This window comes from Argentina anserina, chromosome 6 (genome assembly GCF_933775445.1).
Source record: "Argentina anserina chromosome 6, drPotAnse1.1, whole genome shotgun sequence".
NCBI classification, from domain to species: Eukaryota; Viridiplantae; Streptophyta; class Magnoliopsida; order Rosales; family Rosaceae; genus Argentina; species Argentina anserina.
This window is the reverse complement of record NC_065877.1, coordinates 31,019,056-31,046,714: the sequence shown is the minus strand read 5'-3', so window position 1 is coordinate 31,046,714 and position 27,659 is coordinate 31,019,056. Positions and strand designations below refer to the sequence as shown.

Here is a 27,659-nt window from a genome sequence, read left to right as displayed (position 1 = left end):
ACAATGGTTAACTGCCATGTCCTCATGAAAAGTCTAGTTAATTAGAGATGGAGATCTGCAAAATGATGTGTTGGGAAATAGAAAAGGAAGAATGAGACATAAACTAGTAAACTAGCAGTTGAGACTTGAGAGAAAAGGACTAGAATATGATAAAGGGGAAAAGACGGAGTGAGGGTGAAGCATGGTGTTTAGAAATGATGTAGCAACACAAACACCCAAGACGGCACGTTTACTTAATTTTGGGGAGCTTTGGATGAAGGGGCATTGCTTGCTTTCTCCCAACAACATCCAATCCCAATAACGACTTTTGCTTAGTGTACCCTCTGCAAGTTCATACTTCCTTTTATACACATCTTTAAACCATGGCCTAATCTTGAAAGCTGAAATAGTCTTCATCGAGTCCACAACAATGTAATACTTCATTTAGCCTTTACCACGCAACCGTTCTTAGTTCTGTTGCTATATCATATTGAATGCATATTTCTGATACCCAGAAATGAGGAATTCTCCATTCTGCTTCAAAGATCCGGATTCAAAATAACGTCCCTCTGCTCGCGGCTCTGCTGAACCCTACAATTTTCAAGAACCATGCAAGTGCTTATGTTCATGTAACATAACATTATGTATAATTGTTTAACCTCTAAGAAAGCAGACAGCAAACTCTCAAGAACTGAAGTACAGCTACGGTCAACAATAACAAAAGAAAGTACATGCAGGTATAATACTTTCGGCTGAAGCAGTACATTCCTTTAAAGTTGCAGAAATACATATTTATTTTTGATCTGTCAAGGGATTGCTGCTTTATTCTCAACCAGAAAGTATTAATCTGATATGATAATCACATGTGGGACGTAACATGGGAGTCACTGATTTTGCTCTAACACTAAAGTTAGTAAAGTACTTCTGGCTTCCACATGTATAAATAATTTGTGAAAAAAACCTCTAAACATATAAATAAATGCACTAAATTCAATTTGAGTGTAATCCAACTACAAGGGGTTAACAACTAATGTTTGCAATACTACCATCATTTTACCTCAGAACAGAAAAACCTCATTTGCTAGTTCAGACATGAGAGTTAAGCCCCACAGCCAAGCATTGATCTGTCTGAAAACACCAGTAGCTTCGATAAGCCATCAGGAGCTCGGATCAGGCTCTTCAGCAATAACTTCAAGGAAGAAGGGGTCTCTCAGTAGCTCAGAGGCTGTAGGTCTTGCCCTCGGCTGGCCTAAGGCTTTCTCAATAAATGCCTTCACCTCTGGATCAGCCACCTTGGATAGGGAGTCAGGCCTTAAACCAGCTGTGACCTTCCTGTATATCTTGACAACGGAGTCACATTCACTATATGGTATCTCCATCGTTACCATCTCCAGCAAGCACATCCCGAACGAGTATATGTCCACCATCTCATTGTAATCCTCCTCATAGAGCTCAGGTGCCATAAACTCAGGTGTCCCTAGAACAGTATGTGCTTTGTGGCTCCTCCCCAGTATTGCTGCAAATCCCAGATCACCGAGCTTCACCTGTAAATGAAATTCATCATGGTTAGAGGTTGTAAATTTATGCATTATTATGAGAGAAAGCCAAGATTGACTTGCTACATTGTTCTATTGTTAGAGGTTGAACTCTGCAGTCGAAACAAGCAAGGGACTACTTGTTTTTCAGGAAAACTAGATATTGGAATGCATATCAAAGACTCTAAATTACAATCGGTCATGATTATGCAGTAAAGAATGTAGATAAACTGATATAGTAATGTACGATTCCAAGGTTAACCAAACATGCAGAATATCAGAATTCCACCTCCTTAGTCCCCAATTCATTTTCACCTCGGAAGACTAGGCCTAAATATAACACTGAAGCTCATAGCAGAGCTAGGATTGCAGAAGTAAGCTTCTAAAAATGGAAGCTTGAGGGGACCAGGGCCACCCCAGGCCCCTATATAGCTCCACTTCTGCTCCTCTAACTTATAACCTAGTGCTTGTCATGTCACATACAACCAAACAATTGAAACACCATCCACCTTATCCCTACGTGACCAGTAAAGTAAATTTACCTGTCCATTATTCCCATTGACGAAGATGTTGCTGCAATTGAGATCCCTATGAATAATGCACGGCTCATGAGTATGCAGGTACTCCAATCCCTCAAGCACCTGCTTAGACCACTTCTTCAACGCCTTAATATTCACACGCCGATGCTTCTTCCTGTAATCCCTCAAATTCCCGGAATTACACACCTCGGTTATAAAATTCAAAGCGTGACGCTCCACATCTTTCCAAACACTGTAACACTCAATAATGTACTTATTCTCCAGTTCCTGCAGCAACTTAACCTCGGCGTAGAGGTGATTCAACAGCATTGGATTGTCGCAGAAGTTCCTCAACCGCACCTTGTTCCATGCAACCTCGGTACCTTGGTGCTGATCAAACGCCCTGTAGACCTTCTTGACAGCACCCTGGCCAAGCAGAACATCATACCTCCCGAACCGCCCTGTTGGATCAACCTCCACAAAGGGCTCGGATTCTGGATCAAATGTACTAGTATCCTTAACTGCCATCTTCCCAATTCAACCTGCAAAGTTACAACAAACCACTTGAGACTAAAAACTAGCATTGCCACCACTACCATAATGTGATCATATGGAAATAAACAGTAAAATTCACAACTTTATGCGATTATACCTCGAAAAATCGAATTCTAAGAAGACCCTAGAAGCTAATTAACACTCCAAGATTAAGAATTACGTAAAAGGGTATGAAATTTCTTAGCTTGAACAGCACAATGTGAATTGAATAAGGGCTCAAATTGAAGCTATTATATATAGAGAGCAGCATATGATTTACATGCATTAACAGAGAGGGAGGGTACCTGAGAACTGAGGAGTTGAAGAATCTTGAAGGGCAGCAAAGTCAAATTCTTTGAACGTATATATGATTTGGGCAAACCAAAAGAAAAAGAGAATCAGTGTTTGATTAGGAGAAGAAAATGGTGCACAACGGCAGCGCTTTTTATAGCCCTTGTTGACCAAACAATCAAATTATGATTATCCGAAATTGGATTTTTCTTGTCTCTTATCCATAGAATTATTGTTGTGTGAAAACTAAACTCATTGCAAGTAGGTTCCAGTTGATACCAAACAATATCCTTCTTTTTCTTTTCCCTTAGTTAGAAAGGCATTGAATCCCAATTGCCAAGTCTTGTGAAATGTCAAATTGTATAACAGCAGTTGCAATTGGAAGGTTCAAGATTATTTGAGATTGCCATGGCTGCTCATCAAGTGCTTGAATTAATGAGCCTCTCTTATTCCACAATGTCACATATTTTCCGTGCAAAATCAAACATCTGCAACTCGCTGGGATACAGTAGTTTTTTTTTTTTTAATAACTATGACCTTATGAAGCATGAGCCTGAGCTTCTACCTCAATGGTAGGGGTTTAATTCTCTATAACACAAAATACAAACATGGTTGAGATGAAAAGTCATGCAGATTATAGCAGAGAAACCAAGTCCCCGTCATGAGCTGCACTGAATGGAATAACACGGTTCCAAACTATTTGACAAACTTTTTCAAGACGGTCAGCCAGAAGCAAGCTGGCAAGAACCCGAAAAAAAATCAACTCATAAACACGAGCAAGATGAAACAGATTTTTTCGTTAAAGACCTGCTGGACCAACGGAAGCACACGAAAGGGTACAAGTCTAGTTGCTTCATCATAAATTATGATCACAGATAACATAAGGTATAAATCGGTCTTTCCAGGCAATTGACCTTAAAAGCAATCAGTGAGAGAGCATGTGAAAAGAATCTATAATTACCTGTAAAAGATTCAAGCACACATGAATCACAGATACAAACCTGATTGAATTCATGCAGTAAATGATCTAAACTACGAAGTTTGAAGACCTTTGTTGAAGCATGATAAAAAGGCCAATGCAGGTCCATACCTAGATTCTAATGTCCTGTTTAATCATAAAACGTAAACTTCTAAATAAAGGCACTCCTATTCCCTTCCTATTAATCTGTTGGAGCAACAGAAGCACCTCAATAATAGTTAGAGTCTAGCTGCTTCATTAAAGGTCAGGAATCACAAATAACATGAAGTATAAACCAATCTTTCCAGGTAATTGACCTTAAAAGCAACCAGTGAGAGAACATGTGAAACTAATCTACACTTTACTAACCTGTAAAAGAATCCGGGACACAAGTAGCAGATGCACACTTCAATATCCAGTTCATGCAAGTTTGTGGAAGTTTGATCAGAAAGCCAATCTCAGGAGATTGATTCCACAGTATAATGTCCTATTTGATGGTAAGATTGTCTCCAATAGAACACACCATATGAACATATAGACTGACCATACAACAAGGCATTAAGATGCACCCAGATATGACTATCCACTCCAGCCAATCCACATTAAGGAGCAAATGTTTCAAAGGGATTTCAATCCACATCAAATAGTAGGAATCAATACCGGCAACACTACTAATATGAGGAATTCAATGTAAGTATTGTGAAACTACATCTATTACAACATTCTGATTCATGCTATGCAGTCACAACATTACCTATGACACAACTATCAATTGGAGATTAATGATCATGTGCAGTAGTACATATGCAAATCAAGAAACCTAATTTCTTTTTTAACAACATAAAGAAAAGTCTATGCAAGGAAATGCTAACAGAGATCCATGAGTGAAATAAGTAGTAAATTATGGAGTAGCAATAAACCAATAAAACTCATACTGTGAAACCACGCAATTAGACTTACTCCTTGTCATCAAAAGGACAATCAGCTAATTTTTACATATGTAGTTCAAAAGAGAAGGCTTATTTGGTGCCAAATACAAGAGTAATCAGTATGATAAACATCAAACAAAGAGTACTACAAATTACCAAGGTGAGCCCTCCCTTGCAGAAGGTGATCTGGATTTCATAGTACTAAACCTTGACACACTCCTTCCACCTTTAGGAGTAGCCAGACCAGGACTTGAACCTCGATAACTGGCTCTAAGAGTTTCATCAACAGTCGACGAAGACTTGGCAATTGCATTCCTTACAAACTTCTGCGCAGCAGGAGAGAGCGTCCTCACACTTGGACTGGCGCTACCAGCTCTGGAAGGCGATGGCAAAGGCGGCTTCGGAAACAATTTTTCCCTCTCCCTCAATTTCCTTGCAGCTACTCTCGACAGTGAGTAAGCCTTCTCCTCTCTCGAACCCGGGCATGGAATCCTAAAATGTGGTCCTCCACTCCCACCAATATCAAGAGGAGTGTCCTCCTGCTCCAACCTCAGCGGCGTCCCTTCAATCTCACCCCACGTTATAAACGGTGACTCATCAACCCCCGGTGCAGGGGACGGCGTCTTCACAAAGGTATACCCATTGTCTGCCTTCTTCTCCGACTCCACATAAAAGCGATTGGGCGGCGTCTTCCTCAAATCATCCAAATCATACTTCTTAAGCTTATCCCCGTCTCTATCCATAATCACGGGCGTCCCCCCAGCCACAGGAGCATACAGCACCTCAAAGCTCCCTTCCTCTCTCGGCCTATCCATCATCTTGCCATGAAACCTCGTATTGGTGCGGCTAATCTCCTTCTCCAAGCTCTTCATCCTCACCGCCCGCTCCTCCAGCGTCAGCGGCGCCTCACCGCGGTCGGCAGGGTGGTACATTAACAGATTCTTGGCCGTAAACTTCCACCCTTCCAATGTACTCATCGGCTGATCCGAAGTTCCATATCCATCTGTTATCCTATTCCTCTTCGCATCCTCAATCGCCGCCGCCTTATCGGAGTTTTCGCCCTCCAAGAGATAATCATACCTCTCCTTCCTCTTCCTATTCTCCTTCTCCAGAATCTTCGTGAAGCTCTCATTGTCCTCACTCGTATACCTCCTCACAAACTGGTCCAAACTCAGCGACTCCTCAATCCCGTCTCCGCCGGAGCCAACTCCGGCGGCGGTGGGGACCGCGGCGGGGGCTATGGGGGTTTTGTTGTCGAAGTCATCGAGGGGCGTGCAGCTGCGGAGGAAAGTGGAGCCGGGGGTTTTGGCGGCGCTAGGGTTTGGAGTGGTGCGGGTCGCCTTGTGGCCGCGTCGCTCGATGATCTGGAGCTGGGCATCTCGGATCCGGATCGGGTCGCGGGTCTTGATGGCCTCCAGCCAGTCGAGGCGGTCGCGGAGCTTCGTGAGGTCGGGGAAGAAGTCGCGCTCGATGATTTTCTCGAGGACGGCGACGTAAGTGTCTTCGTCGAGGACCTTCGGGTAGGCGCCGCCGCTAGGGTTTCTGGGGGTGGTGGCGACGGCGGCGGAGGAGGTGGAGTAATCGGAAATTGCAGAGGGGGTAGGGGAGGAGAGGTGGCGGGGGGAGCGACCCGGAGTTCCGAGCATTGTTGAGGAGGTGGGGAACTAGGGTTCGGGTTTGGGATGAAGAAGAGTTTGATGCTGGAATTCAATGGGGAAGGATTAATTTGGGTTTTAGGGTTTGATAAGGAATTGGGATTGGAATCGGAGACTATTATGTGAAGCGCGTGGGATATATGACGCGTCGCACCTGATGAGATAAAGGAATGGCAATAATGTAAATAACAGGAATATACGGGTTATATTAATAAATCATTCTTCGTCGGAAACCAGGAGCAAAATTGAACGCAACTGAACAGAAGCATCTCCGTGATAATCCACTTCGACACCCCGAAACCAATTAGGAATCGGAAATTTCCCAATTCAGATGAGGATTAGGATTTGGATTTGTATTTCCAAATGCTACAGGAAAACACGAACTCTATATAAGAGTAGTTCACCCATTTGGGTTCATCCACAACTCTTCTTCTGCTTCATTTCTCTGTGTTCGAAATCTGCAAGTCTTGTAGTAATTCTCAGTATCATATTAATATGTCTGTCAAGGGTTTTTCGCTGCCTTTGCCAGAAGAAGATGAAGTGATGAGAGAGACGGCCGGTGCTTAACTTGAAGTAGACGGAAGGAGGAATCCAATCTCTGATGACTTCCCTCTAGTTTCCAGAACGAGGGCCAAGGCTAACAATCCATTGCTGCTGCCGGTTTCAAACAAGCAAGAGTGGGAAGCTCTGTTCAAGGATCTGATCGATGAGGATTTCACAATGACTGTTAGTCTTCCAAAAACTCATGAGAGGAGGAAATGCGATAATCCTTTGAGGAAACCGATTGGGAATATTGAGCAGTGGAACGCCCTCAAAGAGATCGTAAATTGGAGCAAGCTTGTCAAGTTAGGAGCCCCTTTGAAGAATCAATCGTATTGATAATCTTCTTAGTTTTAGATTATGTAAAGTGGATATTAGTGAGATTACGGGGATCTCACTTGTTATTATTTTGGGAAAATTGGGATTGGGGTTTGGATTGAGACCCTCCCTCATATTACACTTGACACCCAGCTTCATATTTTACAAAAGAGCTGTCTTCATAGGGTGTGTTTGATACAGTTTGGCTTATAAAAAAAGTCAGTTTATACTGATTTCTAAAAATAAGTGGCTGATAAATAAAGTTGCAGACTGTTTGGTAAACTGGCTTATATAAGTAGCTGTTAGTGACAGAAGTAATGGCAAAGCATTTGGTAAACTCAAATTAGTTTATGCTTTTAATTTGTCAAATGACCAATTTAAACATGTACGATAATTTTTAGTTAATTTTAGTTTAAAACAATGCCTAAAAATATATGGCATATTAATATTGGATAATTTTAAAATTATCTTAAACCAATATACTCTGATATTGATAATTTGGTTCTGATTAGGATCATGTCAATACATAAATACTCAATCACGTGCATTCATCAAACTTTGAGCAATCATGTCTCTTAATATATCAATTTCTTGTGCGCCATGATGATTTTGTTCATCATCATCATCATCATCTTCCTCATCTCCACCACCTTCCCTTTCTTCGCCTCGGACAAAATGTCTATCACGATGTGCATATCTTCGGATATAATTATGAAGTGTCATAGTAGCGATGACAATCTTCACTTGTTTCTCGAATGAATATCCTTGCATGTCTTTTAAAATCTTCCATTTTTTTCCAAACTCCAAATGAGTGTTCTATAACTCCTCTAAGTGAAGAGTGTGCTTGGTTAAATAGTTCTCTTTTATTTCTTAGTTCTCGGCCACGATATTGTTGGAAGTGTTGTGGTGGCCCTTTATAAGGTCCCAAATACCATGGCAGAGTGGGATATCCTGAATCCACAACATAATATTTTCCTACAAAATTATCATGTAATAAAATTTGTGAAAATGTCATTTGAAGCATGAATTGAAATGAAATTTTTGACTAAAATTAAATATATTACCTGGTGGAGGATGAGGAAAGTTCATATTAGGATTTCGAGGAACCGATTGTAATACTCTTGTATCATGAGCTGACCATTCCCAACCCGCACATACAAAGATAAATTGCATATCAAAATTGCATACCGCCATAACATTTTGTGATGGAAATCCTTTCCTATTAATGTATGGAGTTTTTTCGTCATCGCAAATTAAAGCAGAAATATGCACTCCATCAATAGTCCCAATGCAATCCTGTGAATAATGTTGTTATTTGAAAATTACTATAAATAATTATATTGTCTAATATTTGTAAGCAAACAATAAAATTACCTTAAAATATGGATAATATCTTCTATCCCTCATTATCTCTGGTGTAACACCATTGAATTCAGGATCCTCTGGCTTAATTATTTTTTTACTTAGCTCACACACTAGATCCATTGCTTCACTAATATATCTACACACGGTTTCACTGGAATGCTGAAATCGTTCTCCTACCGATCTAATTCCACATCATTGTCCTAACAAATACAATAACATTCCCACGACCTCCATATGACTAGTTCTATTTGAACCTAACAACTCCTTGTTAATAACTTCTAAATCAGTACATAAGCGATAAAATACGTCATTTTGCATTCTAAAAGCATTATAACACCGGGTTTCATTCCCACATAAAACTTCCATCATCCACCTATAACCTGTTTGTTCAGATGTCGTACAAGGAGTTTTGTGGACATACTTCTCATAATAATGTTGAATCAGTAGAGCATTAAGTTGCACAGCTCGCAAGAATATCTCTTCGTCAACTTCATCATCATGACCTGGATTGTTCATAATTCAATGACAAAACCTGCAAATTTCAAGGGCTAAACATGTAAATCATATAAATGAAAACTATTCATATAATGTAATGATCAACAATTTAATAGAGACACAAATATAACAAAACTCAAATGCATATATATAAAGGGCGTCAACATGATGAAAAATAGAAGATAAAACATAGTTTCATGGTCTTGAGTAACATTCCAACTTGAGATAAGATATGAAAATACGAAACTAATAATTTCTCATAAATAGCATAAGCTCATTTCTCGGTCATCTCAAAGTTCAACCATTCTAACTTCATGTTAGGATTATCCATAGTGCAATACATCTCTCTCTTCTCTGGACTCAAAAACAGTCGAGTAGCAAAGAACCACAACCTAGTGCCCTACTCAGCTCCAGGCAATGTAGTTACATCTTTCATCACTTCAACAATACTAGTGCGGACATTATGCACCGTTGAAGATGCAGTACTTCTACTTTCAATTGCCGAACACATTCTGCCAATTTCTTTGGCCAACTGAACAGCACCCCCAACCTTCTCCTTCTTTGCAGGAAGTTTTTCCTTATATTTCAAAGATCTCTCACTTCTTTTCCTCTTAGGAAAAGTGTTGGTGGATACATCTCTCTCATTAGAGTCACCACTACCTTCATGGTAGTTATCATTATCACCTTCCTTTGGACTATCTGGGATAGGAAGTGTAGAAGATGGTGCCCATGCATGCTTTCCAGTGGCTGTAGTACCTAAGAACAGCTGATCCAACTCGGGTGATATTCCTTTTTTTCTAAACCTTGCATATTCCTTTGTTTTCTGCATAAAAACAGTAGCATTTATCATAAGATGTATGAAAAACAGCCCATTGTAAATATATTTATCAATAAATAAATTGAAAGAAACTGATTCGCGTACCCCAATATGTTCACGCCAAAACTCCTCATCCGCATCAATGGTGTTGAGTACGGGATTCCACCCAAGACCGGTTTTTTAACTCTTCAATGTTTTCCATGATTTCCAGTCACCTTTAAGGGAATCACACTTATTTTTAAGTTGTTTTCTGGTATAATCTTTTTCGGTTTGTTCAACAAAAGATTTGACAATAGTCTTCCATCCAGCTGAACTAAAAATGAGAACATGGCTTTGAATTTTTATGCACCTCCTTGATACACAAGTCAACAAAAACTTCAACTAAATTCTCATTCCAACTAGCTTGTTCTTTGGAATTTTCCATCTATCACATATACGTAATGAAAACAAACAATCAAGTACACAACTATATAGGAACCATGCACATGTCACCAAATACATAAGTTAACATGATGTCCAAGAATATAGTTCATTTGTTGTTAAGGTTCAAATTTGAGGAGATACCTTGGGAACACTGCTATTTTGTAAGTTACTGCAACTCTCTCCTTAATCAGAATGGCTATTTACCTAAAGAATGCAGAAGATGAATATATGTTAATTTGATTGAATTCAAAACAACAAGAGATGTTTAAATTAATCATAACAGTAATTGAACTTATTTAGATACACATGTGGTACACTAAAATTCTATGCATCTAAGTGATCTAACAACTAACATGTTGAGGATTGTATTACTAACACAGTACTACATAACATGTACTTAGCATCACTTCTACGTTTCAGAATTTGTGAAATTCGATCAGATGTCACATTTAACAAACACCTAGCCTCTTAATCAAAGTCTTTCGGTAAGATTTGGCAAAACCACCCCTCCTTGATGTGTCTAATATCAAGACCGTGTAAGAGTTCTCACTCCATAAACATTGCATAAAGGTGAGAAAAGCTGAAACTTAAACTCAAGATATATTAATCTACCTATAAATGATATTATTTCCATATCGTGATAAGTTTCCATTCAGAAATGAAGCATCTCATAATATCTGTATATGAGGGTCGACATATGAACTAAAAAATGGAGGAAGAAAACTAAACCAGAATGTAATCATAAGGTACAAGCAAACACCTGTGTATTTGGTTGATTGATTGGACAGACTGCTTGAATCTATATGGTATATCAGACTATCATTATATCACAATGCACCAATTATTGGGGCACTCTATAGGGTGGTAACCTAGACAGCTGCTTTTAGGAAAGCCTAAACAGCAGTCAAGCTGCCACAGCAAGAAGGTGACAATCATGGAAAGCCTTCATTAAGTAGTTTCATACCTTTTATTATGTATGGCCTAAATCAATACTACAGATGCAGGTATCATAGATTTGATACCCCCAGTAAAAGTTTACTAGAGGTAGTAAACTTTAGTAAATTTTTACTACCCCAGTAAACTTTATTTTTTTGCATCTAAGTTGATTTTTCTCCGTTTTAAGGTGTGTTATGGCCTTTAGAAATACTGTTTTTCAAGTTTAATACCCCCAGTAGAAGTTTACTACCTCTAGTAAACTTTAGTAAATTTTTACTACCCCCAGTAAACTTTATTTTTTTGCATCTAAGTTGATTTTTCTTCGTTTTAAGGTGTGTTATGGCCTTTAGAAATACTGTTTTTCAAGTTTAATACCCCCAGTAGAAGTTTACCAGAGGTAATAAACTTTAGTAAATTTATATTACCTCCAATAAACGTTATAAATGCTTGTTGGTATCAAAGGTATAAAGTAGTTGTAGCTAGGCATATTGAATATAACTATGCATGTTAGTTTTCAGATGAGTTATCAGAGTTATTAATCATATTTCTTAAAACTAGCAAAGGCTATTAAACTTGCCAAGTCTACAAACTCAAACTTCATTTATGAAGATGGAGGACAATATGTAACATAGTAGCAATATAAAACAGCAGCTCATATCTATTCAATTGTTATTTTTACTTATTTACATGTCTTATTGAATGTTTAACTCCATGGTAAATATTTCAAATTTAACATCTCCCTTGGAGATGAGATTTGTTAAATTAACTTCTTGTCATATTTGACATGTCACATGTCAAAATTCAAAATTAACAACAAAATTTGACCTCTCTATTGGAGTTGCTCTAAGAGGAAGATTACCTGGAAGTGAATCTACTATGAAATCAGGTAACAAACATACGGTAGCAGAGATAATATCTAAGGAAATAGCAAGCTTCTAGTATTCTGAGGCCTCAATTGTCAAACAAAGGACATGCATGACTGAATCTAATACTGTATGTCATATGTCTTGCCAGTCTCTTCTCAACTAAAGGGAAAATCGTCCCATACTACTCTTAACTTGGAAAAACTCTACAGTTTTGCCTTCCCCTAACTAAGATTATCCAACTGTAACATTATTAGCATCTCTGATATATTACCCTCTACCAAGTAGGCTCTGCAAAAAGCTAGAGCACTCTATCAGCATCAGCCTATAAAGCTCATGTCTGTCATAAAGGCATTGAAAAGAAACAATGACAAACACATGATCTACATTTCAACATAAACCAATAAGGTCAGAGAAACTACAAAGGTCATCTCCTTTGAACCAAATGACCAATATTCATCCTCCGATGGATAATAATACAAACTGCCACCAGTACATTCCTTTTATTATCAGAAATTATTATATACCCATTCAAACATCATTCAATTACCCAAGAAATTATGTTCAGAACCAGCAAACCTCAATATGCACAGAATCAAGAATCATACTGCAAACCAAACTAACAACCAACAATAACAGATGAACCCGAAATCCCAAAGCAATCTAACCAAAACAAAACTTTCTCTAGCTTCTAACTCTGACTAATTTCGTGTTTCATTGATACACATTTCAAAACAAACTTCAAATCATAAACATCATACCACTAATCCCAAATTGCATATGTACCCAAACTCGTGATCTCAAGATGCGTTGCTTTGGATTCTTGAACTCAGAATCGTGATTGGTGATTGACGAAGCAGTGAAAAGATAAGGAGAGCTTGTGATGTTGTTCTGAGAGAGAGAGAGAGAGAGAGAGAGAGAGAGAGAAGAGAAACTGAAGAGTGGCGAGAGAGAGAGAGTGGCGCATAAGAGAAACTAAAGAGCGGCGCAGAAGAGAGGTTGAAGACGAGGGTTTCAGTGGCGTTTTCCCGTAATTCATCAAAACATAAAAGGGTAGGAACCGGTATTACGAAAAATTCATTTAACAACAGTGTTTCGCTCTACAGTGGCTGAGCAGCTTCTGCTTCTAAAAGGACCTAAGGAGGAGCTTCTCCTTTTCGGGCTTAAAAACACTGGCTTATTCAAGCAAAAGATGATAAGCTCATTTACCAAACGATTGACAACAGCTTAACTTATAATCACTGATGCCAAAAGCCTTACCAAACACAGCCTACTAGTTCTACACTTCTACATCAAGAGTATCAGAAGCCCAAGTAGAAGTAGTTAGTCACTTGGTTGTGAACGTTGGACACTCTTGTCCATTGTATCCTACAATTTGTAGGAATTTATGTTACAATTCCATTCCATTCCATTTTTTAAGTTGTAACACATACCAGTTTTGGTTATGAATGAATATGAAGTTGTATTGAATTCCTTATATTTCTCTTTCTTAATTTGTCATGATACATGTTATCTATCAGTTTTGGGTTGGATGTAAGACGGGAACTGGGGATTTGGTGGAATCATTTTGCCCGGCCATTGCAGCATTTCTCTTACATGTCGCCAGGGATTCACTGTAAAACTCATCCCTGATATATACGAACTAGATTCTATTGACTTTGCAAAGATCCCCAAGCGCCATAAACCGAAGCCAAACAAATTCTGATGAAGTTATATATCACAAAATCTAATACCCCATGATAACCCAAGCTACCCTAGTACGCCTTATATGCAGGCTATCTTTGTCCAGAAACCAAATCCAAATGGACCAGACATTGCATACAAATGACACAATCTTAAACCAACACATAATGCATTTGATTGGAACCCCAGATTGATTTTGACCAAAGGGATTATGTGCTGGAATATGTGATAGCCAAACTAAAAAGATTAAAAAGGAAAAAATAATAATAATAGGTACCTAAGAAAAATAACTTGATTTGCTCGGTATCTAAGAATCACCGATACGGACAGGAGTGTCCGTATTAGACATAATTCGATACGCAGACACGCCAAATGAAATTATTGTTGGACACGGACACGTTTTGGACACGTTAATTAAATATTATTTTAAATATATATACATAATTAAAAAAATAAGTAATATAGTTTCTTAAGTTAGACAACATCATCTCGAATTTTATCATCTATTCGACGATTTTCATGACCACCTCCATCTCCAACATTACCACACTGATCCAACACTAAAACTAATAGAAGTTGATCCTCCTTTACTCATACTTCCTAAAACTAATAGAATTTATTTGCTTCTTCTCCTTCTGTCAGACTTTCATTAATGATGATGGTAGCAATATCACTATCACCTAAATGCAAAAATTTGGACGAAGAAATATCATATCACTTCACTATTAACTTCCTTTGCAGAACACTTTTGAAGAACTCATCAAGTCAACATATACATCAAGACTCTCCTACTCAAGACTTCAAGTAACACCAAATTTTACATGTTTTAATAGTCAGTAATCAATAGGGGTGGGCATAAAAAACGGAAATCCCGATCCTGTCCTGAAATTCATAGGGACGGGACGGGACAGAGGTCTAAAAACGTTTGTCCTGTCCCGATCCCGTCCCGTTTTATAATAGTGGGATGAGACGTGTGACGAATAATTTTTATCTCGCTTCGTCCCGTCCCGTCTCACCTTTAATGAAAACTTAAAAATTCTTATATATTTGTATCAAAATGAAACTAATTTATGTTCTTAATAACTCCAAAATTATATCAACTCAAATAATAATGCTAAATTATAATATTTTAAACATAATATGCATTTTTTTTGTTAAAATTTCATTATTAAATGTTACTTTGTTAATGAAAAAGTAAAAATATAGGTTTTTATTTAACTTCATAGGAAGGTGGGATTTGTCTCGTCCCGTCCCAACCGGGATTAATCATGAGTGTGATGCATTCTTAAAAACCCTCGTCCTATCCCGATCCCGTCCCGATTCAAAAGAGTGGGATGGGACGTGGGATGAGCCCCGTCTCGTCTCATCATGTCCCGTGCCCACCCCTAGTAATCAATATCGTTGGAAATAAACACTGAAAACAAAACTAATTGGTTTGAACTAGCTACCAGATGTTATAAGTTAAATGCAAATATCAATTTGTAAAGACAGTAATAAATATTAGTGAAGATTCCATCACCTATAAAATAACGGAATTGCGGTCTTGCCATTCTATGGGCACGGAGAAAGGTAGCACAAATGGAACATGAAGATTCCAACTTTTTCAGAGTAAAGTACCTTACCAATTTCCGTGGGCAAACACTTGATTGTAGAACCTTGCAGTAATTTGGGATAAGAACATGAGATTTTAAACCTTTCCAGTTATGCATTTCATAGAATAACACATTGTAGAATTTCCCTTATTATAGATCTTAAAAAAATCATAGGCATCTGGACAACATTAATCTCAAGACAAAACTCCATTCATCTTCAATTAGACCCAAAACTCAATCTAATTCAACCCACAACTCAATTTAATTAAACCCATGTCAAAACTCAATTCATCTAACAACAAATCTCAAAAATGTCGAATCCATAACTTAATCAAGAGAGATAGAAGAAGAAGATCAGGGAGAAGTCAGACATACCCGTGCCAAATCTCCAACCCAATCGACCGAGTTCCCTGAAAATTCAAGAACTCTCCACAAGGAGGGACGACGCATAGAAGATGAATATGAGAATGACGAAAGTGAAGTCGGCGGTTCTAAGATGAATCTAAGAATGTGTTTGCAAATGACAAAATAAACCTCGTGTCCTAATTATTTGCGTGTCCATTTTTGGATTCATGTGTCCAATCCGTATCCAGATTGCAGTATGCGTATTGAGGCGTATTTGACATATTTTTTGACGTATCGTATCCGTGTCGGACACACGATACGTGAGCAAAGAGGCGTGTCCGTGCTTCCTAGCTCAGTATTGTTTGGTCTTGCGGGTATTATTTCTCCCGTGGTAATTAGGAGATGGAGATCATGAGTGTAACGCACAAAAAACTAGTGGTTTCATTTTTCTCCCTAGCTATCAAAGTGATCGAGCTTGCATGATGGGGCCCTTATGGCTAGTGGCGACGGGGGTTCTAAACCCTCCAGTTCGTGTGGTGGTAGATTGACAACGAGGTGCTCGAGCGGCGGCATCGACTTTCGAACCATGGTATTCTCTTGGCTCTAACATCAACAGACATGGACCGAAGCGGATGTGGGTGTTCTCGTGGGGGTGAAGGTAGCATGGCTTAAGAGCAGTGCCTTCGCTTGATCTATGGATGGGGTGAGGTCTCATTGTCGACAAGGTCGACGCGGAATCTTATGGATTGCAAGCATGCATGTGGACGACAAGGGACACCAATCTAGATTGCTGGTGGTTGTTGGTCGAGTTTCCAGCCGATCGGGTGGTCGGGTTGTGGTTCCATCGACTAATCGAGTTATAGGCTGCGGCTCAGATTCACATTGGTTTGGGGTTGCGGTGTTGGTCGTCGGAGATCTGTTGTTGGCGTAGAAGGCTTTCTTTGGTGGAAGGAGGAGATAGGCCATTACAGGCCAGGTTTGGGCTTAGGCTGATCGGCTTGAGTCTGGGTCTGGTTTTGGGGTTTGGTGTCTTTGGATCTGCTTAGGACTTGGGCCTGGGTCTTGGCCGAGTATTATTTTATTGTACTGGGCTCTATAATATTCTTTATGTTATAGGGTTCCACAAATAAATGTGCATCATTTAGAATTAGTCATATGATATGTATCACTGTGAGTATGTTCACAAACTTCTTGTCTATCTAGAGATAGTAGCAGATAGATATGTAATGACTATTCTAACATTTGTTCATCTTTTTTATAAACCAAGTGATTTCCTTCAAAAAAAAACAATTTGACCATGTTATGTAGTGGGAGGGTTATGCCCAACGGCTGACATAAGAGCGTCAATTGGTCTTCACTAAAGAGTGTCAGTCTTACTTAAATCTGAGCATATTCTGACATCGTTTATTAATGTGTTTTTCACGTTAGGGTATAGAATATATATTATTATATCGTCATAAATGTGTTATGACCAAGCAATGACATTGTGTGGCCACACTCAGCCATTACTACAACATTATAAGTTTATAGCAAATGAGATGTCTAGTTGAGCATATTTTAACATGCACATATACTTAAATAGAGAATATCATAAGAGGTTCTAGTAACACCTCTGAAATTGCTACTTGTACCTCTATTTTTTTTATATTTTGATTTGACTTTGTCAATGCTTATGAAAAGACAGAAAAAGACAAATTGATATTTATCTAATGTCTTTATATAAAGATTTCTATGAAGATTTTTTGTTATTTGATAAAAAATTATGATGATAGGAAATTTGATTAACTCATATCTATACTCTAATAATCAGAAGAGGGCTTCCTAACCATTTCTAAAAAAAATGTACAATTTTAACCTTCAAAGATTAAAATAGATTAGTACTCGTAAAATAGGGAGGGATATAATAGTAACTTGTAAAATAAACAGATAATTCAAAATAAGAAATATCTTAACAGTTTCCACTTATATCTCTAAGTAACCACCCATATCTCTAAATAACCACCTTATATAGTTATTCAACTATATCAAGCAGGTGTGTTTGTGTCTAGTAATCTATGAACACAAGGCTGCTCATGTTTCCAAATTCTATAAGAGTGGGGACAATTAACAGAGAACCCATAGTTCCTCATGTTGCATAAATTCATGAGTAGCATCGACATAATAGGATTGCTTAGAAACTTGGAAGGTATACTTTGATCCAATCCTCCAAAGAATCATCATATCTAAATTAATTGTGATTTCATATTGTAAACAAGAATAGATTACTGATAAACATAAAAACACATGGAGGGTATTTTGGTAAGTATGATTGTATGACGAGGTATACTTAAATTTTAAAGTAAATAAAAAATGAAAAATGAGGTGTATTTAGTAATAGAGATATATATAGCAATTTTAGAGGTGCAACTCTAATTTCCCAATATCACATCCAAAGACTTATATATGGATGAAACAGGTCTTCTCAAGACTTTGACTTATTCATCAATGATTTGGTTACTTTGGTAGTGGCACAGAGGTGCGTCAATCCGTTTTCCGGTGTGGTTAGAGGTGGCAAAGGTTCTTTGAGGTGTTTTAGTTCAGGTCCGTGATGCAGTGGTGGGCGTCATCGATCTAATGTTGACGTCATTGATGTCTCTCTTGGTTGGGAAAAATAAGATAGTCTCTATGGGTCGGTCCTGGAATCCTAAGGCGGCGGATATGTACAATAGTCATACACTAGCAAAGCGACAACGTCAAAAACACCGGAACTGCGCGACCATACATAACTCAAATCGTACTTTCAGAACCAATTAAACTCATGAAGAGAAACAAATCGAACCTGAAAAGGCACAAAATATAATACACCAAAGAAAACACATTATTGAATCAAGATGTACATACCAAATCAAGAGAAATGGAAATCAAAGAGAGGAACATAAATATGATTATACATCACACTTTGACGAACACAAAAAGAGAAATATGATGGCCCGGTCCAAACCCCAAGGAGGAACTAAGCCTCCTATGGTCCACATGCTTGCCTCCCCCCCCCCCCCCCCCCCACCCACCCACCCCCCGTGTAATCATATTCTTCTTCTCACACCCATAGAGCCTGATAGAGCCCTAAAGGCTAAAACCCAATACCAACTAAGCTCCACAGATTCCTCCCTGCACCTCCTCCCACCCAACCCATCTCTCCTCCTCTTTCTCTTCCCCCATCGTAATTATGGATTAGACCAAACAAAAAAAACCCAGTACTCCGTCGACTCTTACCTCCCTCACTCATCCCCAATTCTCGTCCCGGAGCTCTAATCCCCACCGCCTCCGATTCACTCCCCCGCCGCCGGTTTCGGACCGCCTGATCGCGAAATTCATACGGTTTGAACTCTCAGCTCCACAATTTTATTGTTTTCCTGATTATTTGTTTCAGTAAATTTTGAATTTTTTTATTCCAAACCCGGAATTCACAGAGTTGTTTGGTTGGAATTTTATACTTTGGGAGATTAATTTGCTGAAATTGTAGCTCTTGATTGGCTTAGGCTCTGTTTGGCTGCTGAAAATGTGAAAATTTTGAAATTTAAATTAGTGTAATTGAGCTGTTTAGTTTCCATTGTGTGAGTCAAAGCTGTCTAAAACCCTAATGAACTGTTAGAGCTGAGCTAGTAGAGTAGTACTAATGGGATTGCTTCACTTAATTCTGGAATTTTATATTAAAAAAAAATCACCTTTTTAAAGTTTGTGACCTCGATTTTCTATCTGGGTGAATTTTTTGGTGGTTGGTTAGTGGTGGAGAAGGTTTTAACTTAATTTTGGAGAATGGTTTCATTAATGAAGTAGCGAAATTTCGGAAGTAGTACTTGTAATATTGCTTCTACGACTGCTTTTCAGATGTAGCCAGCAAAGTTTGTATTAGACATGGTTATGGCTTTTAAGTGACTGATGGGAGTGTCCAAGTTCTGTTCTTTTTTTATAATTATTATTGCTCTGAGTTGTTCTGAAGCTAGCAAGTTCTGACCTTGCTGTACTTGTGCTCGTTTACATGAACAGAGTTGAATATGGAGCAGCATGTGCATTATTTGGAGGCAAGGCAAGTTGTTTGACCGGACTGTGAGTTGAACTAGAAGCTCGTGTCTGGTATAAGAATCAAGCTCACATGGTTTCGCCAGGGGAGGATGTAACGGATGAAGTTGCAACTGATAAAGTACCGAAGAAAAAGAATGTTGATACTGAAAGCTGTGTGACACCACATCAAACACCAACTAATGGGGTCTGTCCGTTGAAGTCAGATGAGAAAGGAAGTGCTCCATCTGAAGTACATAATGAAGCATTGCAGGTGCTTTATGGGGGTATTACTGCATTGGAATCAATTCAAGAAGGAAGTGTTTCCTCATTAACATCTGAGAAAGCATTGCTGACACCTGAGACTCGTGCTCTTGTCTTGCAACCTGGTCATGAAGGAAGCACTTCAGTTAGAGTGCGTGTGAAACCATTAGATGATGGTTATAACTGGAGGAAATATGGCCAGAAACTTGTTAGGGGAAATATATATGTACGAAGTTACTACAGATGTACCCATCCTAAATGTGACGTGAAGAGGCAAGTTGAACGCGCCCATAATGGGCAGATAACAGATACCGTTTACTTTGGCCAGCATGAACATCCTAAACCTCAACTGAGTGTCCCTATAGCTGTTGGTTTTGCTGTGTCTGTTGGTGAAGATAAAGCAGAGCAGCTGTTGTTAACCAGTGGTGAAGGTGATAAACTTACTTAGTTATATCTGGTTCTGGTTCTGGCTTTTACATTGAGAAATTTGGTCCATTATTTATTTGATAACCTCTTATATGAAGATAAACCGTTGGAGGCGCATGGCAACACATCTAACAGCACGGAGCCAGTAGAACCCCTTCAGCATTCAAATGCTGCAGAGAATGAAGCTGTGCAGGGTGTTCTCTCTCTATCTAATAGAACAAGAGATGGTGATCCAGACCCAAAAAGACAGTATGTTATCGCATTAACTATTCTATATTTTCCTAACTCGATATTCTGGTCAATCTCACCTTTGTTTAACTGCCCTTGACCAATAAAAAAACAGGAAGAAGGAAAAACATAATGGAAACTACGTTCTGATAAATAAGCCAACTCGTCAACCGCGTGTTGTTGTTCAGACTATGAGTGAGGTTGATATTGTCAATGATGGGTACAGATGGCGCAAATATGGGCAAAAATTAGTAAAAGGAAATCCAAATCCCAGGTATATATAGATTAAATGGTCTGCTTTTTAATTTTCTTATGTAAAGTGTGCACCTAATCCCTTGTTCAGTAAGGCATACTTTTTCTTCATTTAACTTGCACATATGATTCTATGTGCATTAGTTTAATTCAGTAGGTTTGTCAGAGTAGGATGTGTAGGGAATCTGTTAATCTGTAGTTGGTCCTGATTTCTTTGGTATGAGCTATTACTTTGGAGCTTTCTTCTCACGTCTTTGCTTTTGCAATTGCTTTGTGTAGGAGTTACTACAGATGCTCACATCCTGGATGTCCTGTTAAGAAACATGTCGAGAGGGCATTTAATGATTCAAAAGTGGTCATGGCCACATATGAGGGGCAACATGACCATGATGTGCCCCCCTCAAGGATTGTCACACCTAATACTGCAGCATCAAATGTGTTGCCAGCAGCCCAGATTAATGACCCTGGAACCAAAGTAGAAGAGTATGCTGCCAGACATGTTACTGGGACATGTGCTTGCCCACAATGTGAAGTTAAACCAATCGAGCAACCTGGTCTCGAGCCAAGAACTAAATCACCAAGGATAGATGCTGCTGCCTCTAGTACGGTTGCTGATTCTGATTTGGGTACTGAAAGAAAATCAAATGAACAATTGATTGGTAAAGAGTGTGTCCGAGAAGAAGGTGACCCCCCTGATACTATTGGTTGCAGAGCAAATAAACTGCAGAATGGCGAGGCAGGGAGTATTCCATCAGAGCAAGAAAAGCAAAAGCCAAAAGCGCAACCTGTTCAAGGTTAACTTGCCATGCTCCGTTGAGATTCATCTGGACTCTAAATAATGTATTTATGTACCGGAACACATTCTGCCATAGTTGTTTATCTTATTCTTCTTCCTATATTTTCCTTTTGGGAGAGGAACACCTTTAGGCAGGTACTATTGGCTGGAGGGTAGGACTGTAGGAGTTGATGAAATGAAACTGATGTATGTCAGTGTCACAAGTGTGTAAATTGTCTAGATTAAATAAACTCAATATGTAGGTCATTAGACTGGTGACGCGGGAGCACCCAAGTATGAGGGCTACGGTTAGTGTAGTAGTATCCTGTAAACTTAGCAATTGGATCGAAATTCTGTAGCTTCAAGGATTTGTGAAGATGAATGTATGCTGAAGACTTGCAGAATATGCCGATTAGTTGAGATTGTTATTAGTTGAATGGATTTAACTTCCAATGGTATAATTTGAATCAGTTTGGTTTCTAGACTTACATTAAGATTGGAAAAAGGACCATTACATTTTCAATTCACTTTATTTATTGGTTTTCAAGTAAACTCCTAAAGCATCGGTGCCAGTTTCTCAACCATGGACAAGCACCTGAAATCAGTTCTCTTCCTACCAAACCCAAGAGATTTGAGGTACTGAAATGACCTCAAAGAAAACGGCCAATTCCAGATTTTGAAGCGCACACAGCAGTTATCAGCTAACAAAAATTAAAAGCAGATGAGAAAAACATGCTCTATTCAAGTTTGTCATGCTGCATTCCAAAAGGAACCATCAGTTGGTGCCGGATGTGCACTTCCATGCACAAGAAGCAACCAAATCCCTGCTCTTCCAGCCGAGATAGAGCGCCCCATCTCTCTCTTGAAGCCTATACTTGTCAGAGTATTTCTCGAGCAGTGTCTTGATGGTTGCATTCACCAAGGAGCTTAAAGGGTATGGAGTAAATCCTGCCATTGCAAACCGCGACTTCCACTTCCCGAGAAGCTCATGTCTTTCCACCCTCTCGACCCCCTCACAAGCTATAATGTTCACAACTTCCTTGGCCAAGCAGTGTTGCTCGACATTGATCCTCTCCTTGTGATCCCTCGGAAGCGTTACATCGATTGACTCAAACATAGCCGTGTAGTAATTTAGTGTTTCCACAAACCTCGGAAAAAATGCAGCAGTGTTTGTGTTTGATTCTTGCTCAACAAGTGTCACGACTTTTGGAGACAAGCTCTTAACCAACCTCAGCAGACGGTCACGATGATTCTGAGTGCTGACGCTCTCATCTGGCATATGATGCAGCATAAATGCAAAGTTCATGGCCAAAGCCTCCCCAGGTCTCACCCCAAGATTCTCCAGCTGAACATCACAACCAGAGATAGCAGCAGCATGGAACTCAAATGGCACCTTAAACATCTCTGCAAGCTTAGATAGCCTCTTCCCCACAATATTGAGTCCTCCACCTCGGGCATAAGCTGACATCGAATCATCAATGCCAGTTATTCGAATATGGGGTGGTCCTCCAGGTCTTGCTGCAAAAGCCTGAATTAAAGTCAACCACTGGCTCCCCTGACCAATTTGAAAATCAATGATGTGGACTCTATTTTCATCCTTCATGGCTTCAGCAATGGCTCCATTTGCAGACATATACCCAAACTTGAAGTAGGGACAGACCTCATAAAGAATATGCATGTAAGACAGCAGTTCAGAACTTGCTGGTTCTTTGCATCTCAGTGCTTTACAGATGCTGTTCCCTGAGGCTGCTCGACGTGCAACTAATCCTTCCAACATGTATGCTCCCAACCTTTGAATTGGTTCACCAGAAACCGAAACCATCTGACGCAGTTCATTCATCATCCATTGTGCCATCAACAGATCATTATCCGCTACTGCTTTTGCACAGAAGATGAGGTCTTGATTTAAATCCTTCTTAGATAATGAGTTCATAATCTGCCCCCAGCTGTCCACTTCTGGCCTGGGATTGTTTGCCCCATTCTGAAGGGAACTGCAATAGTTGTCAAAGATATTGGAATCGCCAAGCATTGCAGTTTCTAATTCTTTTAGCTTGTACTTGAAGTCAGTTGCATCATCGGTGATGCAGGACCCACTTATTGGAGAGCCGTACGTGTGATTAGGAGAATGATGCTGGTAATGAGAATCTTGCTCATGCTGTGACATTGGGCTTCCATTGGGTGAGAAACTGCCAGTTGATGAGGAGTTATAAAGAGCATTGTAGCTGCCATTTGCTGAGGATGACTCCAATGTGCAGTACCTCTTGTGGAAACTCTGAGCTGTGGAGTGGGTGCTTTGGCTGCTCTCATTGTATGGCGGCTGGTGGTCCAAGATTCGGAATGGAGATAAGCAATAGGCTTCTACTTCTTGCATCGGTTGATAGTGCAACTGTTTCGACATACCTAAACTCCTGAGCTGCTTTGACGCTTGCATTGGACTAGAGCTGCAACAATGAAGTATTCGTTTTTTCTTGCCAAAAGATTGCTCTCTCTATGTATGTTATACTGTGTTCATGGGAGCTTTATAGGAAACCTTGAATTCTCTTGGTAGAACAGTCCCTTTATGACAACAAAAGGCCTTGGTTGTACCAATATCTGGGACAAAGAGGTCACAGCCTACTATAGAACGAGCATACAGCATAATCTGCATCAAAGAATGACTGAATGAGGAGATCTGTGAGTAATCATACCATAAAGATAACAGGTAAAAAGCAGCTTAGTTCCTGTGCATTTGAGAAAGTAATCAGAAACACATTTGGGAAAGTGAACAGAAACTTCAAATCTCCAAGGCTGAATTAAATTTTCATATCTGGTAAAAGAGAAGATACCACAGGATCAATCCCCTTTCCCAGTTTATCTTGTATACTCAGCTAGTGTAAGATAACTTAAAGTCATCCTCAGCGAAAGTGTAAGATAGCTTAGATTGTTTATTTACATAAATTTGATTCATTTGGTAACTTCATGATCTTCACTTCCTTCAATTTTCTCTTGCACCTATTAACCTCCCAACCGATGAAGGTTAGACATTCTGAAATTATGATCCCTCGGTTGAATTTTAAACCGAAAGAAGGCGCTTGAAGGCCAGCAAGTGATTTATCTCAACCAATTGAATAAAATTTGCTAACCCCACCCCACACATCCTTTCCATTGCAACAGCTGAAAGATGCTTTGGGCACAGAAGACTTGATATTCAATAAGAAACAACGAATTCTAAATTAATTTGGGGGATTCTCAAGTATTCTTTTTGATAATTAAGTCATAATAAAGATGAAACAAACAAAATACCACATTTCATCCAATAAATCATCAGAGAACAAGAAAGTACTGATCTTTGGCCTTACATAATCAAATTCAAATCAAATTTTAATTTTATAAGAAACCCATTAGTTTAAAGCCAATGATGAGCTCAGAAACACACGAAAACAAACCAACAGAAACTTTTCAAGCTTCAAGTTCGAGTCATTACAGCTAAAAAAACAAAGAACATATGAAAACAGAGCAGCAGTGAAATCAACTGAAAAGGAAAGTAGATACATGACATACCTTGAAGAAGCATCACAAACCCAATTATAGAAACAAACAATCAGACATGAAAACGTTGAACCTACACCTCCAAACTTCCATTTATGGAATGGTTTATCACAACCACTACCGTGAGTGAAACTAGAGTAAACTTTATTGGGTTTAGAATCTCATAAATGACAGAACATTGGTCTAAGAATAACACCAAGTTGAACATCAAATCTTGGTTTGACAAGAATACCTTATCGCAGGAAATTCAAGGTCTGGATTTCCACTCCAATACCCGAGAAGCCTTCTTCAGTGAGGGAGTGTGAGAGATGGAGAGAGCATAAAGAGAAATCACATGTGGGCTATAAAAAAATCTCAATTGGAAAAAGCCCAGCAATTGCTTTGAAACTACATCACTACCACTACATATTTGCAACTTGGGTTCTACTCGAAATTACTATAATACTCTCCATGTGCTCAATAGGATAGTTCAAACATAACCAGCAATTTTGATAAACCATGATGCACTTATCTAGAATAATAGAACTTTCCCATATTATCACCTAAAGTTGGCTTCCTAATGTAATTGGAATGGTTTTTTTTTTTATGGAAATTTTGGAATGGTTTAAAATAGTACAATTAAGATCTTTTGTGGATACTATAGCATATTGCCTTGATTTGAAGACCATTATTTGACTTGCAATGACGCAATGTGATTACAAATGAATTGATTCCAGATGAGCAAAAGAAAAGAGTTCGTTTTGCTCATTTCACGTATTTTATTTGAAAGTTATGATATCATTTTAATATTACTTAAAGCATTTGGTAACTCTTTAACAGATTAGAGGAACGAAGAATTAACAATAAACACCTCTTTAGCAAATTTTTTTTTTCAAAAGCAACCTAACTACTATTTTTGGTAGCCAAAAAAAAAACCCAACTACCATTTGTTTGAAAATAAAAAAAAAACCTAACTATCAAGTTCAATGAAGATGCTACATGTCAATCTGACATGATCAAGAATCTCTAGTTAGGTCGGTGGAAGGCACCTCAGAACTTTGTACATGTATGTACTTGCCTCATTGATCCTTCATCTTTGCTCACTCGCTAGTTGCAACTTCTAGTTGAGTCTGCAGAAGTTACCTAAGAAACTTGGTACAGGAAACTGATTTAGGGTCAATTGGTACCACAGTATTGGCAATTCAACTGAAGGACAAATTACAGTTCAGTGTGGTAGATAGACCTTCAAAGAGAAAGACTTGGAGAGTGGGAGTAGATTTAAGTTGGAGTTGGACCATTTGGTTGAAGTGGGATTTGGGGTTTGAACCAAGATGGTGGGGATGGTGATGATCTGGTTCATCTGGGAAAGTGACATAGATGGGTTGAGCAGAGGAGAGCCTAATAGTGGTTAAAGTGATCAAAATAAGAGATGACGTTGGAAAGTAGTGCCGTCCACTTCAGATAACATGCTCTGCCTTTCTTGTCATGCATATATTCAACTATTCTTTCATTCATCAATCCTATGATTCCTATCTGCAAAAAGATCAAGTTGCCCTTATGTTAATGATTTGTTCAAGATATCAATATATGCTAGAATTATTTTGGACGGTATTTAATAATGGGGTGTTCAATAATATCAGCGAATTTATTCAACCCACTAATGGATTAGGAGTGCTAGTAAAGGCATTAGTTCCTTTATTTCAAAATCATCTTCAATGAAGTAATTCTCTCTACATGCGTTTGATTGAAAATGACATAATCTTTAATCAGTACGCAGTTAAACAATCTTGACCGGACTCCTTCTGCCCGTACAATAGACTATTCATTGAATACAATTTGGGATATTCAAATGTCGATATATTACTTATTAAAATTGTTTTTAAGTATGAATAAAGTTAGAGTACAAAAATTTCAACCAAACTTCAATAATTTTCAAGTTCTTCCTTTTATTCACATACAAGAAGAAACCCTTGTCTCTGTTGCTCAATGTTAGGGGTTTCTGGTCAATTAAAATCACTCTATGCGCATGCAACTATATGACTATTAAAAACTCTGGATGCTAGAAAACAAGATGTGGAATATCAGTCACAAAATCCTTATCCTAGAAGAAGCATAAATAATTGTTAATGAACCATTAAGAAGGGGTTTATTTAGGGACCCCAAGAGAGAATATCAGACCTTGAATCCATGAATGTTAGCATGCAAAAGTGATTGTAAGTCCTTATTAAGTATGTTAATTAATTAGTAGAATCAGATGTTCTTTTGACAAGTTTAAATAAGGGTATCTTGTTGCTTCCTTGTCCCCTCTAAGTGAGTGTAGTTAGTGGCGCGGCCACTAGCTTATCTCCAATCACCCTTTCTCAATCCCTACTTGGCATTTTGTGTTTGTTCTT

General features: G+C 38.7%; 5 protein-coding genes across 6 annotated transcripts; 1 reads left to right on the top strand and 4 right to left on the bottom strand.

Moving 5' to 3' along the window:
- Positions 1-931: 931 nt before the first annotated feature.
- LOC126799516 (probable serine/threonine-protein kinase WNK11) lies at positions 932-2,953 on the bottom strand. Its single transcript, XM_050526731.1, has 3 exons — positions 2,872-2,953; positions 2,057-2,574; positions 932-1,523 (listed from the first exon to the last, which is right to left on the bottom strand). Exons 2-3 carry the CDS (start codon positions 2,558-2,560, stop codon positions 1,137-1,139), a joined length of 891 nt encoding a protein of 296 aa, XP_050382688.1. The 5' UTR covers positions 2,561-2,574; positions 2,872-2,953; the 3' UTR covers positions 932-1,136.
- Positions 2,954-4,722: 1,769 nt separating this feature from the next.
- On the bottom strand, positions 4,723-6,670 carry LOC126798650 (uncharacterized). Its single transcript, XM_050525660.1, has one exon. The coding sequence runs from the start codon at positions 6,388-6,390 to the stop codon at positions 4,897-4,899; it is 1,494 nt and encodes a 497-aa protein (XP_050381617.1). The 5' UTR covers positions 6,391-6,670; the 3' UTR covers positions 4,723-4,896.
- A 2,847-nt stretch (positions 6,671-9,517) lies between these two features.
- Positions 9,518-10,358, bottom strand: LOC126797279 (uncharacterized). Its single transcript, XM_050523932.1, has 2 exons — positions 10,284-10,358; positions 9,518-9,940 (listed from the first exon to the last, which is right to left on the bottom strand). The coding sequence occupies exons 1-2, from the start codon at positions 10,356-10,358 to the stop codon at positions 9,518-9,520; spliced, it is 498 nt and encodes a 165-aa protein (XP_050379889.1).
- An 8,557-nt stretch (positions 10,359-18,915) lies between these two features.
- Positions 18,916-22,243, top strand: LOC126797933 (WRKY transcription factor 1). The gene is made up of 5 exons (XM_050524704.1): positions 18,916-19,133; positions 19,803-20,509; positions 20,603-20,753; positions 20,848-21,006; positions 21,264-22,243. The coding sequence occupies exons 2-5, from the start codon at positions 19,909-19,911 to the stop codon at positions 21,781-21,783; spliced, it is 1,431 nt and encodes a 476-aa protein (XP_050380661.1). The 5' UTR covers positions 18,916-19,133; positions 19,803-19,908; the 3' UTR covers positions 21,784-22,243.
- Positions 22,244-22,304: 61 nt separating this feature from the next.
- LOC126797932 (scarecrow-like transcription factor PAT1) lies at positions 22,305-25,651 on the bottom strand. Of its 2 annotated transcripts, none has more exons than XM_050524702.1 (2): positions 25,520-25,651; positions 22,305-24,400 (listed from the first exon to the last, which is right to left on the bottom strand). In XM_050524702.1, exon 2 carries the CDS (start codon positions 24,188-24,190, stop codon positions 22,535-22,537), a length of 1,656 nt encoding a protein of 551 aa, XP_050380659.1. In that variant the 5' UTR covers positions 24,191-24,400; positions 25,520-25,651; the 3' UTR covers positions 22,305-22,534. The 2 variants fall into 2 exon arrangements, with proteins under 2 accessions (XP_050380659.1, XP_050380660.1); XM_050524703.1 differs by having other exon boundaries at positions 22,305-24,416; positions 25,520-25,576.
- Between the last annotated feature and the right edge of the window lie 2,008 nt (positions 25,652-27,659).

Bases quoted from the DNA above. Each gene is read 5' to 3' on its own strand.
- LOC126797932 (XM_050524702.1), bottom strand. From the start codon at position 24,190: ATGCAAGCGTCAAAGCAGCTCAGGAGTTTAGGTATGTCGAAACAGTTG.
- LOC126797933 (XM_050524704.1), top strand. From the start codon at position 19,909: ATGGTTTCGCCAGGGGAGGATGTAACGGATGAAGTTGCAACTGATAAA. The intron at 20,510-20,602 runs GTGATAAACTTA...TCTTATATGAAG, and splicing joins GTTGTTAACCAGTGGTGAAG to ATAAACCGTTGGAGGCGCAT. The intron at 21,007-21,263 runs GTATATATAGAT...TGCTTTGTGTAG, and splicing joins AAAGGAAATCCAAATCCCAG to GAGTTACTACAGATGCTCAC.
- LOC126798650 (XM_050525660.1), bottom strand. From the start codon at position 6,390: ATGCTCGGAACTCCGGGTCGCTCCCCCCGCCACCTCTCCTCCCCTACC.
- LOC126799516 (XM_050526731.1), bottom strand. From the start codon at position 2,560: ATGGCAGTTAAGGATACTAGTACATTTGATCCAGAATCCGAGCCCTTT. The intron at 1,524-2,056 runs GTAAATTTACTT...TTTCATTTACAG, and splicing joins TCAATGGGAATAATGGACAG to GTGAAGCTCGGTGATCTGGG.
- LOC126797279 (XM_050523932.1), bottom strand. From the start codon at position 10,358: ATGGAAAATTCCAAAGAACAAGCTAGTTGGAATGAGAATTTAGTTGAA. The intron at 9,941-10,283 runs GTGCATAAAAAT...GTTTTTATGCAG, and splicing joins TTGACTTGTGTATCAAGGAG to AAAACAAAGGAATATGCAAG.